Source organism: Rhamphochromis longiceps, linkage group LG15, assembly GCF_057381845.1.
Source record: "Rhamphochromis longiceps isolate RC_006_pf linkage group LG15, R_longiceps_female_GT1.1, whole genome shotgun sequence".
Taxonomy (NCBI): domain Eukaryota; kingdom Metazoa; phylum Chordata; class Actinopteri; order Cichliformes; family Cichlidae; genus Rhamphochromis; species Rhamphochromis longiceps.
The window spans coordinates 40,243,863-40,259,655 of NC_140571.1; the positions used below are offsets into that span (position 1 = coordinate 40,243,863).

General features: G+C 41.2%; 1 protein-coding gene across 2 annotated transcripts in view; it reads right to left on the reverse strand.

Annotated features, from left to right (window-relative positions):
- Positions 1 to 1,535: 1,535 nt before the first annotated feature.
- Positions 1,536 to 15,793, reverse strand: part of hykk.2 (hydroxylysine kinase, tandem duplicate 2) — a 30,947-nt gene continuing 16,689 nt past the window's right edge. The window contains exons 2-5 of one of the 2 annotated variants that reach the window (XM_085381330.1): positions 6,919 to 7,227; positions 5,917 to 6,059; positions 5,574 to 5,754; positions 1,536 to 5,335 (exon numbers count right to left, since the gene is read on the reverse strand). In XM_085381330.1, the coding sequence (XP_085237456.1) occupies positions 4,875 to 5,335; positions 5,574 to 5,754; positions 5,917 to 6,059; positions 6,919 to 7,222 (1,089 nt within the window). In that variant the 5' untranslated portion in view covers positions 7,223 to 7,227 and the 3' untranslated portion in view covers positions 1,536 to 4,874. The remainder of the gene's footprint in view (positions 5,336 to 5,573; positions 5,755 to 5,916; positions 6,060 to 6,918; positions 7,228 to 15,793) is intronic. The other variant, XM_085381329.1, reaches the window with a different exon arrangement.

Sequence of the window (15,793 nt, forward strand, 5' to 3'; positions counted from 1 at the left end):
CCCCTCACCATATCAGACAGCCCTGTGTCGACTGTGAAGATCTTCAAGTTCCTGGGTATCACCATCTCCCAGGACCTGAAGTGGGAGACCAACATCTCCTCCATCCTCAAAAAGACCCAGCAGAGGATGTGCTTCCTGAGACAACTGAGGAAGTACAGTCTTCCACAGGAGCTGCTAATCCAGTTCTACACTGCAGTCATTGAGTCTGTCCTGTGCTCCTCCATCACAGTCTGGTATGGTAGACTGCAGCGGACTGTACGGGCAGCAGAAAGGATCATCGGCGCCCCCCTGCCCTCCATCCACGATCTGTACCTCTCAAGAACCAGGAAACGGGGAGGGAAAATCATCACAGACCCCTCACACACTGGACACAGACTTTTTGATCTGCTGCCCTCTGGCAGACAGTACAGAAGCCTGCAGCCACCTTATTCATTTCTGTATTTTATGTATATAAGTTTAGATTAGTTATTTATAGTTGGTTTACACAGCTTTGTGTATGTATGTGTATGCATATATAGACACGTGTGTGTGTGTGTGTGTGTGTGTGTGTGTTTGTGTTTTTTACATTGCTGTGCTTGAGAGCCACCATCTACCAGAACCAAATTCCTTGTATGTGTCTGCACATATACTTGGCCAATAAACACGATTCTGATTCTGATTCTATATTCACTAATCTGTCTGCTTTCCCAGGTGTTTAGCTGCTAGTCTATTCATTACACGACTAACACATTCCCATGCTGTAAAACTCAATGGTGACATCATTGCTTCTTCCTGCCCGCAAGTCACTTCATCGAAGCCTCCAGCATCTAGACTCTGGAGAGTCCTGCCCTAATTTTTGTCACCGTTGAGATTTCATTCTGCTGTGGGCCATCAGAGTCTAATCGGCAAATAGCATCATTTAATTCTGTAGCTCAATAAATCATTTTCAATTCCTTCTAACGATTTCTCTCTATTGAATTAGATTTGCTTGACCACCTAAAATTGGATGAATACCATCTCCAGAAAGACTGGAGAAGTATAAAGTTTGCACTGTTTTAAGCAGTTGAGGGATGACATGTGGCTATAAATGCAATCACTGTTCAGATCAGGGGTCAGATTGCTTGAAACGTGTAATGTATCAACACAGCTTTGTTTATGGAGGGAGTGGTGTTAAAAATATCTAAATCTAAAGTCTTTGAGTCATCTTTATCTACACAAGATGTTCTCTGTGCTCACTGCATAATCCATTTGTGCTTTAAAAAGTGCAGAGTTATGAATTACTCTTTCTTTAATTAATTCAACAAAAATGGGCATCCTCAATGGGATCCAAGTAAAAAATGTTCACTATGTTGCCAAAAGTATTCCCTTGTCTGTCTTTACACTTATGAACTTGAGCGATATCCTATTCGTAATCTATGGGGTGCAATAAAACATCAGCCCACCTTTTGAAGCTATAACCGCTTCAGCTCTTCTGGGAAGGCTTTCCACAAGGTTTGGGAGTGTTTATGGGAATTTCTGACCATTCTTCCAAAAGTACATTTGTGAGATCAGACATTGATGTTGGATGAAAAGGCTTGGCTTGCAGTCTCCCCTCTAATTTATCCCGAAGGTGTGCTGTCGGGATGAGGTCAGCACTGTTGTTGAAGACCGGCCCACACAAACTCCCTCATCTCTCTATGGACCTTGCTTTGTGCACTGGTGTGCAGTCATGTTGGAACAGGAAAGGGCCATACCAAAAACCGTCTCCACAAAGTTGGGAGCTGAAATTGTTCAAAATGTCTTGGTATGCTGAAGAACTAAGAGTTTCATCCACTGGAAATGAATGCCCGAGTCCAGCTCCTAAGAAACAACTCCACAACGAATTCACCCCTCTACCACACTTCAACTTGGCACAATGAAGTCAGACAAGCACTGTTCTCCTGGCAATCTCTGCAATCATCCTGCTCTGTGAGGGTCAGCAGATGGCCTACCACATCGTCGTTACAATGCTGTTGTTCCCAATCGCTTCCAGTTTGTTATAATGCCACTAACAGTTGACTGTGGAAATTTCACAACTAGGCACAGGTGGCATCCTATCACAGAGGTCCTGAGAGAGACCCGTTCTCTCACAAATGGTTGTAGAACGGAAATTGAAAAAGATGAAAAAAATGGACAGGAAGATTTCTGAACAGAAATTTCAGGTTCAATAATCAGATCGTAGAGTCACAACTGAGCATAAACAACATGAAAGCACAGATCCATCCTGCCTTGTATCAATAGTTCAGACAGGCTGTGGTGGTGTAACTATGTGGCGCATTTTCTTGCCACACTCTGAGCCCCTTAGAACTCTCTGAGCATCACTTCACATCTGATTTCTTCAACATGACAATGAGTTCATTGTACTCAAAGGGCCTCCACAGTCACCAGATCTCAGTCCAACAGAGTACCTTTGAAAGCAGGTGGAACAGGAGACTTTTATCATGGGTGTGCTGCCATCAAATCTGCAGCTAGCATGTCAATATTTACCCAACTCTTCAAGCACTTTGATGGATTGGAGCGATGAATTACAGCAGCACTGAAGGCAAAAGAAGTCCTACTTGTTACAGTGTACCTAATAAAGTGGCCGGTATGTGTATGTCAGTGTAACATTACTCTACAAAGGAAAAACATACTTTTTGAAACAAAAATTACAATAAAATAAAATAAAAAATTGATGATATGATATATTATCATATCAGACTGTCGGTGATGTCAGTGATTAACAGTCAGTGTTTTAGTATTTACCATAAAGTCCTTGCTTCACTAATGACAACCACATGGGGGCAGTATTACACTAGATTTAATCAAAAATACTGTCAGGAGAAAATCACAACACCAAAATACATGATGGACATTTTTAAAGCTACTAAAGGTATAACTTTCATAATAAAATGATACATGACGCATGATAGCATCTGTTAGATCCGATGCTATGAGTTAAAACTGCTGCAAGAGAAATGAGTGTAACTCATGTAAAGAGCCCTAACTTGAAAAGAACACAAAGTCATCGAGTCTTTTTTTTTTTAAATTATGTTCCTAATACGTGATGTTTCTGCTGCTGATCTATCTGAATTAAACTTGTGTGATGTACAGCAAATATCATCCTTTCACTTTTGCAATTTGAATGTGGTAGAAAGTCTGTGCCAAAAACCATTTTGGCTCCAAAGCCCCTTCAATAACAGAAATAAAAACACAACATGAAATTCTTTAATTTATTTTTAAATTGACATGTTTTGTCTTTTAAATGAACTGTGTAATCTGCGTGATTTCAAATCCATGTCTTCACATCCATGTGTCTGCACTTGGATCTGTGTGTCTGTGATGAGATTTGGAAATGTGTTAACAAATCTGTTAACATCGATTTCTTAAAAGTGTAGAGGAACGTGGATGTGTTTAATTCAGAGGTATTTAAGCATCTCTAAACAATCTGATTAAATCACTCTGTCATTTACCGTAATCTGTAAAATAAGATGACAATTCAATTACTTTTTCCTTTTTAAGTAGATCTGAGGCACTTAACTGTGGGAGTTAGTAATCGCTTTTTCAGTTTCTCATCCATGAATTTGCTAATAACTACCTCTTCTTTTACAGTACTTCATTAATAGTTTTTATACAGTGTCCCAATTGAGAACCAAAACAAAATAGAGGCCCAGGAGGATGCAATCAAACAGATGATTATTGAACACACGCGTGGGAAGATGAACACTGCAAAACATCAGATGTAGATCTCCGCCCAAAAATATACTTCAGATTGCTTTTATAACGTCAGGGTTGGTTAACGCCCCTTCTCGCGTTGTACAAGAACATACTTTGTATTTTAAGAACATCATTCGCATGTTTTATAGACAATGAGCAATCTTAAGAGATAAATGCAGACACTGAAGTTCCCCTCTCTAGCATCTTCTCCAAATATGGCGATGGATTCAGGCTCTGATGTTGATGTCCTCCTTTTTGGCCCATCTTTTGTCACCTGTTACTAAGCAAACTCAGATGCAACAAGAAGCCGGATACATTCAGGCCTTCACTCAAGCCTGTTTCTAGATTATATGTATTATATGTGGTTTTGTGAGCGTGTACGCAGTTTTAACCTTCTGTTGCTCCAAGTCACTTTTACAATAGATTGTCTGGACATTGCACCAAACAAAGCTTGAGACCTTCGATTGACTGAGCAGAATACACTTCTTAATAAGCACAAGATGCAATGTGTATAAAATGGTCTTAGCTGTACCTGTAGTAAAAAGGTTAATGTAATGGCAACAGCTTCAATAAATGTTTTACTGAAATGATGATTGATTTGATTAATGCAATGGTAATAATGATGAGTATGAGTAGCAGTAAAATATTTCCCTTATTCCACAACAGTATCTAAATTTCTTCTCAGACACATTATATACTCCTCTAGCTTTATTGAAACACTTTGACGTTCCTTGTTGTTCTGTCTGAAATAAAACAAGTTTAAAAGATATAAACTGTTTTAACTGTGGAAACACAATCTTCGTTTTTGTGGACAAATTGTCGCTCGGTGGAGTCACTGCCTTCATGAACGAGTTTGTTCCTGTCTTTCACAATCGTGGCTCAAGAGTTGGGAGTTCGCCTTGTAATCGGAAGGTTGCCGGTTCGAGCCCCGGCTTGGACAGTCTCGGTTGTTGTGTCCTTGGGCAAGACACTTCACCCGTTGCCTACTGGTGGTGGTCAGAGGGCCCGGTGGCGCCAGTGTCCGGCAGCCTCGCCTCTGTCAGTGCGCCCCAGGGTGGCTGTGGCTACAATGTAGCTTGCCATCACCAGTGTGTGAATGTGTGTGTGAATGGGTGGATGACTGGATATGTAAAGCGCTTTGGGGTCCTTAGGGACTAGTAAAAGCGCTATATAAATACAGGCTATTTACCATTTACCATTTCACTTTTGTCACTGAGCTGAGCAGCAGTCTCAAACCACAGCTTCTCCACCTGCTCCTTTCCTAACTCCCAGAGCTGCTGGAGAATGTTAACACCCTTTCTGGATGAAATCATCAGATACTCTTCATTTTCTGGCTGCAAGGTCAGAGAGTAACGACCTAAAACTAAGGACTGGCAAAAGCGGGACAGCACCAGCAAATATAGACAATCTTTCTCCACCTCATTGAGAGGAAGGACGCTTTCCCAGCCAGCAAGGACGGGTCCACCCACCTCGATGGGTTTAGGGTGCTCAGTCATCATGTACATGACGGTGATTGCAAGCTCATGGATGTAGTAGCCACTATTCATGTCGCCAAAGTCCAGAATACCGGTGATCCTATAGCCTTCTTTATCATTAGGCTGTACCAGGACATTGAGGTCATTGAAGTCGCCATGGTTAACGCCTTTAAAAAAGACATTTGAAAAGTGTATTTGTAAAATCAAACTACTACATACAATCAGCCAATGAGAAGCCAAGACAAGGTAATCAAGAAGTACAGTGCAAACTGTATGAGCAGCTCTCTGATAAACAGTTACTGGTCTTTAACCTTCACAGCTATGCTTTTATGACAATAAATATATTTTATGTTAAGTCATAAGCATGTAACTGATACATGTAACAAGATAATATTGTATACTCACATTTGCGAAAACTAGAGCGTTTGGGATCCACAGAGCTCTTGTACCCTTGGATTACAGACTTCACAACCTCCAGCAGAGGCTCTCCGTCTAACACGTAGAGGTAATCTTCCAGGAGAGCAACATTTGACAGACTCCATTTGAACCCCTCTCTCTCCAGCACGTGAAGATGAGGGTGTTTCATCTTAAATTACACCAAAAATGCAAGACATGTGTAAATGAAAAATAGCTGATAGACACATGTATTCTGGGCAGTTTCACGAAATTCTCTCCCGAAGATTCACTGAAATTCTAACACAGAGTGGACGCCTTTAGAAGAGATTTCACAGGACTGTTACTATGATACCTTTTTAATGACTGTGTCCATTTTAGCTGCAGTTTTCCCCATTTCATACAGCAGCTGTGGAGTTAAAGGAACCTTGGAGATGGTTGTCCCAGGCAAATAGGTCAACAGTCTCACCAGGTACTTCTGACTGCCAAAACCACAATCTGCCAAAAGTAAGGATATGAATAATTATAGGCTTCAATAAACTTGAACATATATGGCAGAGCCCTGTTCAAGGGCACAGGCGTAACAATATTGCTAATTATGCAAACTTCCTTGTGTAAGATTGCCCTTTAGCCCTAAGCCAGGATGTGTTATTCTACTCCTGCAGATGCCAAGTTTGCCTGTGCCTTATCTTTACAGATTATCTGCAAAAGCAACCGTCCAAAGGTCGAGTTCAACTACGCAGCACATTTATACTATGTCACAGAAACACAGTACTTATAAGCATGTGCAGTGTGCCAACATACTTAAGTAATGATGGAAAGTCTTTGGACACTGGTTCACTCATTTTCTGTCAATTTCAGGATTTTGTTTAGGGTCTAGGACCCACAATATCTGATCAGCCGTTATTGGCTGCATTTTGTGTTTCTTTGGTTATCTTTATCCAATAAAAAATGTATTTGGTGATCTGGAACATTTAAATATAAAAAAATGATAAGAAATCTGGAAGGAGACAAAGATGTTCACAGCACTGTGACATAAAGAAGTCTCCAGTAAGCACACAAAGTCTTTTGGGGGCTTCGTAGTCCTAGGTTTAAATAACACTCTGACATGTTATCTTTAGATGTTACTGAAAAACAAACAATTTCTAATTATAATCACTTGTGATTCAACAGTGAATGTTTACAGGGAAATTGCTACAAAGCATTTTGACATCAGTCAGGATCAATTTGAGCCTGACTGACTGAACACCGAGTGCCAGGCTGCAGTGACACAAGCTTCATCGTGCATGGATGAAATTTTATGTCATGTCAGGTAACGATATTTTTTCAGATCTGAACAACGTGGCTGGTCACATACCAATTTCCTCCAGACTCATTCGCTCTCCTGAGGTGTTGGGCAGCGCGGTTTGAGCAGGAATTCCATTCTGTTGTAGGAAGGACATGGTGTATGTCTGCACCTCAATCAGCAAGGTATTCTTGCTGTCCTCTGAGTTCATTATCTTTAGGATATACTCGCCACCCTCACTGGGCGCCACATAGAAGTTCTGGTCATCATAACTGGGCAGAGACTGAATCACTGATGCAGTCAGCCGGTAGAGCCTCTTCACAATCTCAGATACCTGGGAATGGCTTAAGTTGGGCTTGGCATTTTTTGGTGGCATTATTGCTGAAGGAAAACAACAAGCCATTAGAGAAGAGTTGCACTAATTTATAAAATCAACAAATATTATAACATCTTCACAAATTACAACAAATGCAACTGCAAAAAAAGTTAGAGTGGGAGAAACATTTCCTCTACCTGACTACCTGTTTTCATCTGCCTTTTACAGTGTTACAGTATTAATCAGGCACAATTCAATCATTGCCATGCTAGAACTGGTGAATCAGATCTTTTATGTGTTTTGTAACAATGATGTGAACTTCAGTCTTCATTATTAATGTTTACACATTTCTAGTCCTCAATAATAATAAAGGTGTTAACAGCAGAAGTGAAACTTGTTTGAGCGTAGAGCTGGGCGATATGAGATTTTTTCATATCACGATATGTTTTTTTCATTTCAGGCGATAACGATATATATCACGATATAAGCCAAATAACTATATTTGTAAGATTTAAATGTGCCGTTGCTCACAAGTAAAATGTGAAATAATCAGCAGCTTGTTTTTATTTAAATATTTATTTCCCATAATAAGTTCAACAGGGTAGATGTACTTAAGGAACATGAGACTTTTTCAGATAAATAAAGGCAAATATTACAAACTACACAAAAGGCAGCCGCTAAAGCGTTTAAGTTTCAAAATAGAACAAACGAAACAGACTAAATCAGGGGTGGCCAACCCGCGGCTCTCGAGCCGCATGCGGCTCTTTGCCTGGTTTCATGCGGCTCTTACGTTCATATCAAAGTTTATGTTTGTGTTTTGATTTTTTTTATGTTGTTGTTTTAAAATGTGCGCGTTCGCTTCGCTTGAGTTCAATACGGTATTTTTCATCAAATGCGCATGTGTGTGAGATGAAAATACCGCAAAGTTTCCCAGTAGGAGCAAGTTCGCCCTTAAAATGGCAGGAAAAAAATGCACAGCAAAAAGAAAATATGAAGATGAACACAGGACGTTTTTAACAGAGTGGGAGAGTTTATATTTTTTTGTTGAACGCAATGGTAAGCCATTCTGCCTTATATGTCAGACGTCATTAGCGCATTTCAAAGCTTCAAATCTTCAGCGCCACTTCAGCTCACTCCATGCTAACATCGACCAGGAATTTCCAAAAGGGACTGAACTTCGCAAGCACGAGTTGGCCACTTTGAAAAGTCAGGCAGAAAAGCAGATACAGTTTTTCCAAAAATTTACGAAGCGGTCAGAGACCATAACGCTCGCATCCTATCAGCTGGCTTGGAACATTGCACGGGCTAAAAAGCCATACAATGAAGGGGAGTTCGTTAAAAAATGCCTCAGTGATGTTGTTGGAATCTTGTCTCCTGAAAACGACAAATTAAAACGCATGGTATCAGACGTCCAACTGTCCCGCCACACTGTTGAACACAGAATATCGGACATTAACACGGCTATTGAATCACAGTTGCACTCTGACCTTCAAGCATGTGAGTATTTTAGTGTCGCATTGGATGAGAGTTGTGATATACAAGACAAGCCTCAGTTGGCAATATTTGCACGGTCTGTTTCAAACGTGTGTGTGTGTGAGACAGTGCACACAATGTTCATTGTTGAAAATGACTGGCCTGTGGTTTTAGTACTGTAGGAGTCCATTTCTGTCATTATCATGTTGGTGTGTGACATTTACAATAAATCTGGCTGAGCAGAGGTGTGTGTGTGTGTGTGTGTGAGTGTGAGTGTGAGAGAGAGAGAGAGAGAGAGAGAGAGGGAGGAAAGGATGGGTGATGTTCATGTGTGCCCATGCGTATGATGTGGCTCTTTGCGGTAACACAGTAAAAAAAAAAGTGGCTCTTGGTCTCTGACTGGTTGGCCACCCCTGGACTAAATTGTCAATTCCACTTAGAAACAAAATATTAATTCTAAAAATAAATCTTAGTTTGTTTTACAGAAGAACAGACAAAATTGACTAACTTTTGTCAATATCAAATAAACTGAGAACTAAAAGGAAATTCTCAATCTCTCCTTGTTGTATAGCTGAGCTTTTCAAACAGTTTTAACAGTTACTTTAGTCTGACAAAAGCCGAATGACGAATTAGCGCTTCCAGTCAGAGACTGAGGCTACGTCCACACGTACACGGGTATTTTTGAAAACTGAGATTTTCCGTTTTCGTTTTAAAAAATAATCCCGTCCACACATAAAGGCAGAAATGAAGGAAAACGCTGCTATGAACATGCCAAAGCAGCAGGTGGCGCTAGATTCCTAACCGTGCAGAAATGTTGGCCAATCAGAAGTCTAGAAGCCTCGGTGGGAAAAAGTAAACAAAGCTGGGGCATAGAAGCAGAACCGAGTCGTATGTGTGGAGGGACAGTAACTGTGTGTATATGTAAGCATTTAAACACTGCAGAGAGTACAATTAACAGTAACAGTCTTGTAGAAATTCATTTCACCGAAACAATAACGTGGCGCACAGTGTGACGCATGCACCAGTTTATTGTATTTCCAGACTTGCTTTCGGCACAATTTACAGTGCACGCTACTCTGTTTTTTGTCAGACTTGAAATAGCCGAAATACCTTCACACTACGGAACTTCTATGGCTCTTCCGTTCGACAATATCTCCGGCGTTGGAACCATCATCTGTTTTCTCTTCGGTCACGCTCGGTTGATTTTTCTAGTCGGCACACTCATTTCCTCCATTACGCGCTGGCTCCATTACCCGCTGGCTGCTTCCCAAACAAACACACGTGCGGCTTGGCACTTGTGCTGTACGTAACAAGTCACGGGACGTGACGCTGCGGCTGTGATTGGTTCGGCTCTGCGCTACTTAATTTGGATTGGCTGACCTTTTTTTTTTTTTTTTTTTTTTTTTTTAAGAGGACAAGAGCGGCGAAGTCTATCGCGATAGTTTAATTTCTCTATCGAGTAAAAGTTATATCGCGATACATATCGTTATCGTTCTATCGCCCAGCTCTATTTGAGCGTTAAAAAAAAGAGCAGAAAATTGCAATACACAACACAGAGATCAGTCCACACAACATGAGGAAAAAGCACAAAACCCTTTACATCTTTTTTAGACACATACACCAACACAGTACTGGCTTTAAGAGACAGACTTCCTGACGGACAGGAAGCAGCATGTGAGGCTGGGAAAGAATGTCTCGGACTCCCGGACCATCAGCACCGGCTCCCCTCAGGGCTGTGTTCTTTCTCCTCTGCTCTTCTCCCTGTACACCAACTGCTGCACCTCCACCCACCAGTCTGTCAAGCTAATCAAGTTTGCAGATGACACCACCGTTATTGGACTCATCTCGGACGGGGATGAGTCTGCCTATAGGAGGGAGGTTGAACGTCTGGTGTCCTGGTGCAGCCACAACAACCTGGTGCTGAATGCCCAGAAGACAGTGGAGATTATTGTGGACTTCAGGAAGCACACAGCTCCACTCCCCCCCATCATCCTGACTGACACCCCCATCACCTCTGTGGACTCATTCCGCTTCCTGGGTACCACCATCACCCAGGACCTGAAGTGGGAGCCCACCATCACCTCCGTCATTAAGAAAGCCCAGCAGAGGATGTACTTCCTGAGGCAGCTGAAGAAATTCAACCTGCCAACACGGACGATGATGCAATTCTACACTGCAATCATCGAGTCCATCCTCACCTCCTCCATCACCGTGTGGTACGCTGGAGCCAATATCAGGGACAAACAGAGACTGCAGCGTGTTGTGCGCTCTGCTGAGAAGGTGATTGGCTGCAGACTCCCATCTCTGCAGGACCTGTACACCTCCAGGACACTGGGGCGTGCAGCTCGGATCTCAGCTGACCCTTCTCACCCTGGACACAGTCTGTTTGACCTGCTCCCCTCAGGCAGGAGGCTCCGGTCCATTCGCACCAGAACCTCTCGCCATAAGAACAGTTTCTTCCCCTCTGCTGTTGAACACATGAACAATAACCGTATGACTGTTCCCACCACTAACACATGACCCTACGCTGTGGTCACTGCATCATTCCATGTTTGGCACTGATCACCACCTGCACTCATGTATATATCATGTATATATCTATCTATCTACTTAGCACTTTTAATTCTTATTCTTATTTTTATTTTCATGTCTATTTAAGCTTAATTTATAACAGTATTTATAACAGTATGTTTGCACTGAAGCACCGCAGCAATTTCCTAATGTTGTAAACCCGCTCAACATTTGGCAATAAAACCCATTCTGATTCTGATTAACAGACCTGAACCTCGCAAAGAAACAAGAAAACTAAATACAGCAATGCCTTTTCATTAATAAATAAAATCATCATTTAAGAACTGCATTTTGTATTTACTCTTTAGCTAACGTGAAATTGATATAAAGATGTAAAACATGTAAATCTAGCAAATATGCAAATAAAATGAGAAGAGTAAGACATTTTATTGCAGCAGTGCTGTAGCAGATATTTGGCCTAAAAAACTGAAAGACAGCTTAAGTTCTTCTCTGAAGATGCCTCTTTGAAAATGGCTCCACAGAAAACAGTTCAGAAAATGCTTGATCATGCCCCTGACTTGTATGAGCAAACTAATAACAGTAGAAAGCTAAAACATTTTCAATTACTATGTAGATTTCTTATTAATAAATGTGTTATTACTGGAATTGCTGGCTCATCATCACTGGGAACTCAGTAATGGTCTTAAATTTAGTCAGTTTCCATGGAATGGACCCAAATGCTTCTTTTTTCTCAGGACATATTAATGCAGCAAAGTGCAAATGCAAATAAATACTTGGAACAAATTCTTAGAAGTCTATGTAATCCTTGTTAAAAACTCTCAGTGCTAGCAAAATCACATCTGTCATAAATATCTGTCCCAAATTAATTACTGTGAAGCTGCATTCACAGCAGTATCTAGTGGGAATGGCATTTGATTGTGATTTGAGTGTAATGGCAAAGCAGCTTGATAATTTAAAAGTATTTCAAGAGTGTGTATCTCTGGCACAAAACATTGAAACAAATGGTGTGTTTTGTAATAAGCTGCTAGCAGTAAAGTATCTAAAGATACAATTTGAGATGGGTTATTTTCTACCTGCACCATGTCAAACTTTCAGTGTGAAGAGGAGGAGACCTAAATGCATCCATGAGACCATCTATATTACCCAACAGTGTTGCAGAACCTGGGTGTGAGTCAATGGTCCTGCTCAAGCCCTACAAATATTTTATTGTAAAAACTTGTTAAATCAAGAAATATTGTATTCACACCATAAATGAAAAGAACTGCAAAGTAAAGCTAAGCTGAAGGGAGACTTCATAATGCAAACATAATGTGACAGTTTTGCTTGATCCCTGAAGGACAAACACAGCTGTGATGAATCCAGCTGTGTTTGATTTTTTTAGCTACACCTCATATCATAATATTTTACTTCCAGGTAGCCACACTCTCTTGCAATTTGGGAAAATGGCTGCTTTTCACTTGTTTTCAGAATTTAGCAAACTCACAATTTAAGATTGGTTCTTTTCTATCTTTAGATACTTTACTGCTGGCAGCCTATTACAAAACACATCATTTGTTCCAATTTCTTCCTGCCAGAGATACGTACTCTTGAAATTATCAAGCTGCTTTGCCATTACACAACTTAAGTTAGCCCAGTTTAATCAGTGCTATTACTACCTGTAGAGCAAGATTTGACTTTGCACAGTACTGCTTTTTTAATCTTCAAACATCTAAGCAAATCTGTTCTTTTAAGGTCGTGCAAATCTAGATCCCAGAGCTGCTGTCAGCACAAACTCTGCTGGACTAAAGTTCTGGTACGTGTATTTCTTTTTTTTTTTTTTCAAAAGATGTAAATTGTTGTACTCTGAAACGGAATTTAAATTTTTATTTTCATTTCAATGAATGAAATGATAATGCAAAATTGCTTATGAAGTTACTGCTACTGGGTAAGGCTGTTTTTGTGGGGGGGGTTTTACTGCAAATTAAGATACTGTGTTAAGGTTATCAGGTTCATTAATCTGGCTTCTGGTTAGATATAGTAGTAAATTAACTCTGGTCTGTCTATCTCTGGTACACCACATACTGACATACCAGAGATGGACAAACACAAGTCTAACAGACTACTTTCCAAACACATTTCCAAATCTGTCATGATAACCTACTGAAAGGTGACTTGTAACTGACGATTTGTCTGTATATTCAGTGCTTCTTGCAGAACTTTTAGCTATTGTAAATGTATTTACATGTTTACAAATGCCATTATAGGCATTCTGAATAAACATCTACAGATTCCTGTACACATGTATAAGTTTGACACAGTTTTACAGATCTGTAAATGTGTAAAAAAATAATAAAAAAATAAAAGTGCAAACACATACACACAAACATACAGATTTTGATACGCACACACAAATCTCTACGCAGACTGAATGACAGAAAAAAATCAACATAACTACAGCAGTAATGGTTAATTGAATAAAATCATTTTAGTTTAATCCACAATTCTAATATCACTATGCAAACATGAGGGTTTCTCTCACATTTGCAACTAAAAATAGTATCTATGAGCACGTGTGTGAGTAAAAAGTATTACAACATTAAGCCCATGCAGGCAGCAGGTTTTTTTAACAGAAATACTGCTAAAACAACAGCAGCTGAGAAGATCATGCAGTTCTATTTGAACATGTAGCCAGAGTCTGCCTCTACACACACAGAGTCCTTCAGTTGGTAAGTTCAGGTTAAGTGAGTTTTTTTTTCTAGCACCTATTACTATAATGTAAAGTTAACTTTATAGCAGATTGTTTTACACAGTGAAAATCTACAGTAAAGATACAGAAGTTACATTAAAATTTGCAGATGAACTGCTACCTTAGTCTGTTACAATGTTTCAACTAGACAGAGTCACCTGCAACAAGCAAAGCTGACCTATAAAAATGTACATGGCACAGTAAAACTCTGAGGCACTGGCCTGGGGCTGGTAGGTTAGATACTGAATGGTTCAAATTAATTATTAATTATTAATTAATAACACCTACACCATCCAAAAGTCTGCTCTCTGCAACAGTAAACGTCGCATTAAATCACAGGGCAAACCTCAGTTCTGAGAATGCTGATCTGCTCGCTTTTCTTCATAGCAGACATCACATGCTCCTTTTACGACTTACAGACACACACTTACTAGCACACTTACACGTAGACACACAGCACACACAAAATACACACATGCATGAACACACACCATATACAGTTAGGTCCATGTATATTTCACACTGACACAAGTTTTATTTATTTACCTGTTTACTGAAACATGTTCCAATTATAGTTACAGTGGGGCAAAAAAGTATTTAGCAGCCACCGATTGTGCAAGTTGCCCCACTTAAAAAGATGAGACAGGTCTGTAATTTTCAGGATAGGTTCACTTCAACTGTGAGAGACAGAATGTAAAAAAGCATCCATCCATCCATCCATCTTCATCCGCTTTATCCGAGGCCGGGTCACGGTGGCAGCAGCCTAAGCAAAAAGGCCCAGACCTCCCTCTCCCCAGCCACCTCCTCCAGCTTATCCGGGGGAACGCCAAGGCGTTCGCAGGCCAGCCGAGAGATATAATCTCTCCAGCGTGTCCTGGGTCTGCCCCGGGGCCTCCTCCCGGTGGGACATGCCTGGAACACCTCACCCAGGAGGCACCCAGGGGGCATCCTTGTCAGATGCCCGAACCACCTCAGCTGGCTCCTTTCGATGTGGAGCAGCAGCTGCTCTACTCTGAGCCCCTCCCGGATGGCCGAACTTCTCACCCTATCTCTAAGGGAGAGGCCAGCCACCCTTCGGAGGAAGCTCATTTCTGCCGCTTGTATCCGCGATCTCGTTCTTTCGGTCGCTACCCACAGCTCGTGGCCATAGGTGAGGGTAGGGACGTAGATCGACTGGTAAATTGAGAGCTTCGCTTTTACACTCAGCTCCCTCTTCACCACGACGGACCGGTGCAGCGTCCGCATTACTGCAGCTGCAGCCCCAATCCGTCTGTCGATCTCTGGCTCCCTTCTCCCATCACTCGCGAACAAGACCCCGAGATACTTGAACTCCTCCACTTGGGGCAGGAACTCATCCCCGACCCAGAGTTTCCTTACTAGAAAATGGAATAAAAACAAGACCACTGAGAATCTCAGTCGACCTGGGGCTCCATGCAAGATGTCACCTGATGGGGTCAAAATCATCTTGAGAACTAGGGCTGGGCCATATTATACCGTTCACGGTAATACCAGTATAACGGTCGGCAACGATAGGAAAATGAAATATTGCGATAGAATGTGGGCAAAATGCGCATGCGCAGTGCCTTTGTTTTCATACGCTCATACGCACATGGCAGAAAAAGTATGGCGGCAATGGAGGATGACACGGACGAAAGCGCATCTTTGAATGAAGCGGGTGAACCAGAATTGGTCAGTAAAAACAGTGCAACTTCGGTGGTGTGGAAGTGATTTGGTTTTCGTCCATTGGATACCCATCAAAGCACAATTTTTTGTAGAACGTGCAAGCGGGCCGTGGCAAAAGGAGGAAACACTACAAACCTATTTTATCATTTGAAGCAGAAGCACTTCTTGGAGTACAAAAAAGCCGTTAAAGCACGTGAAGAGTTGTCCGCTTCAACTAG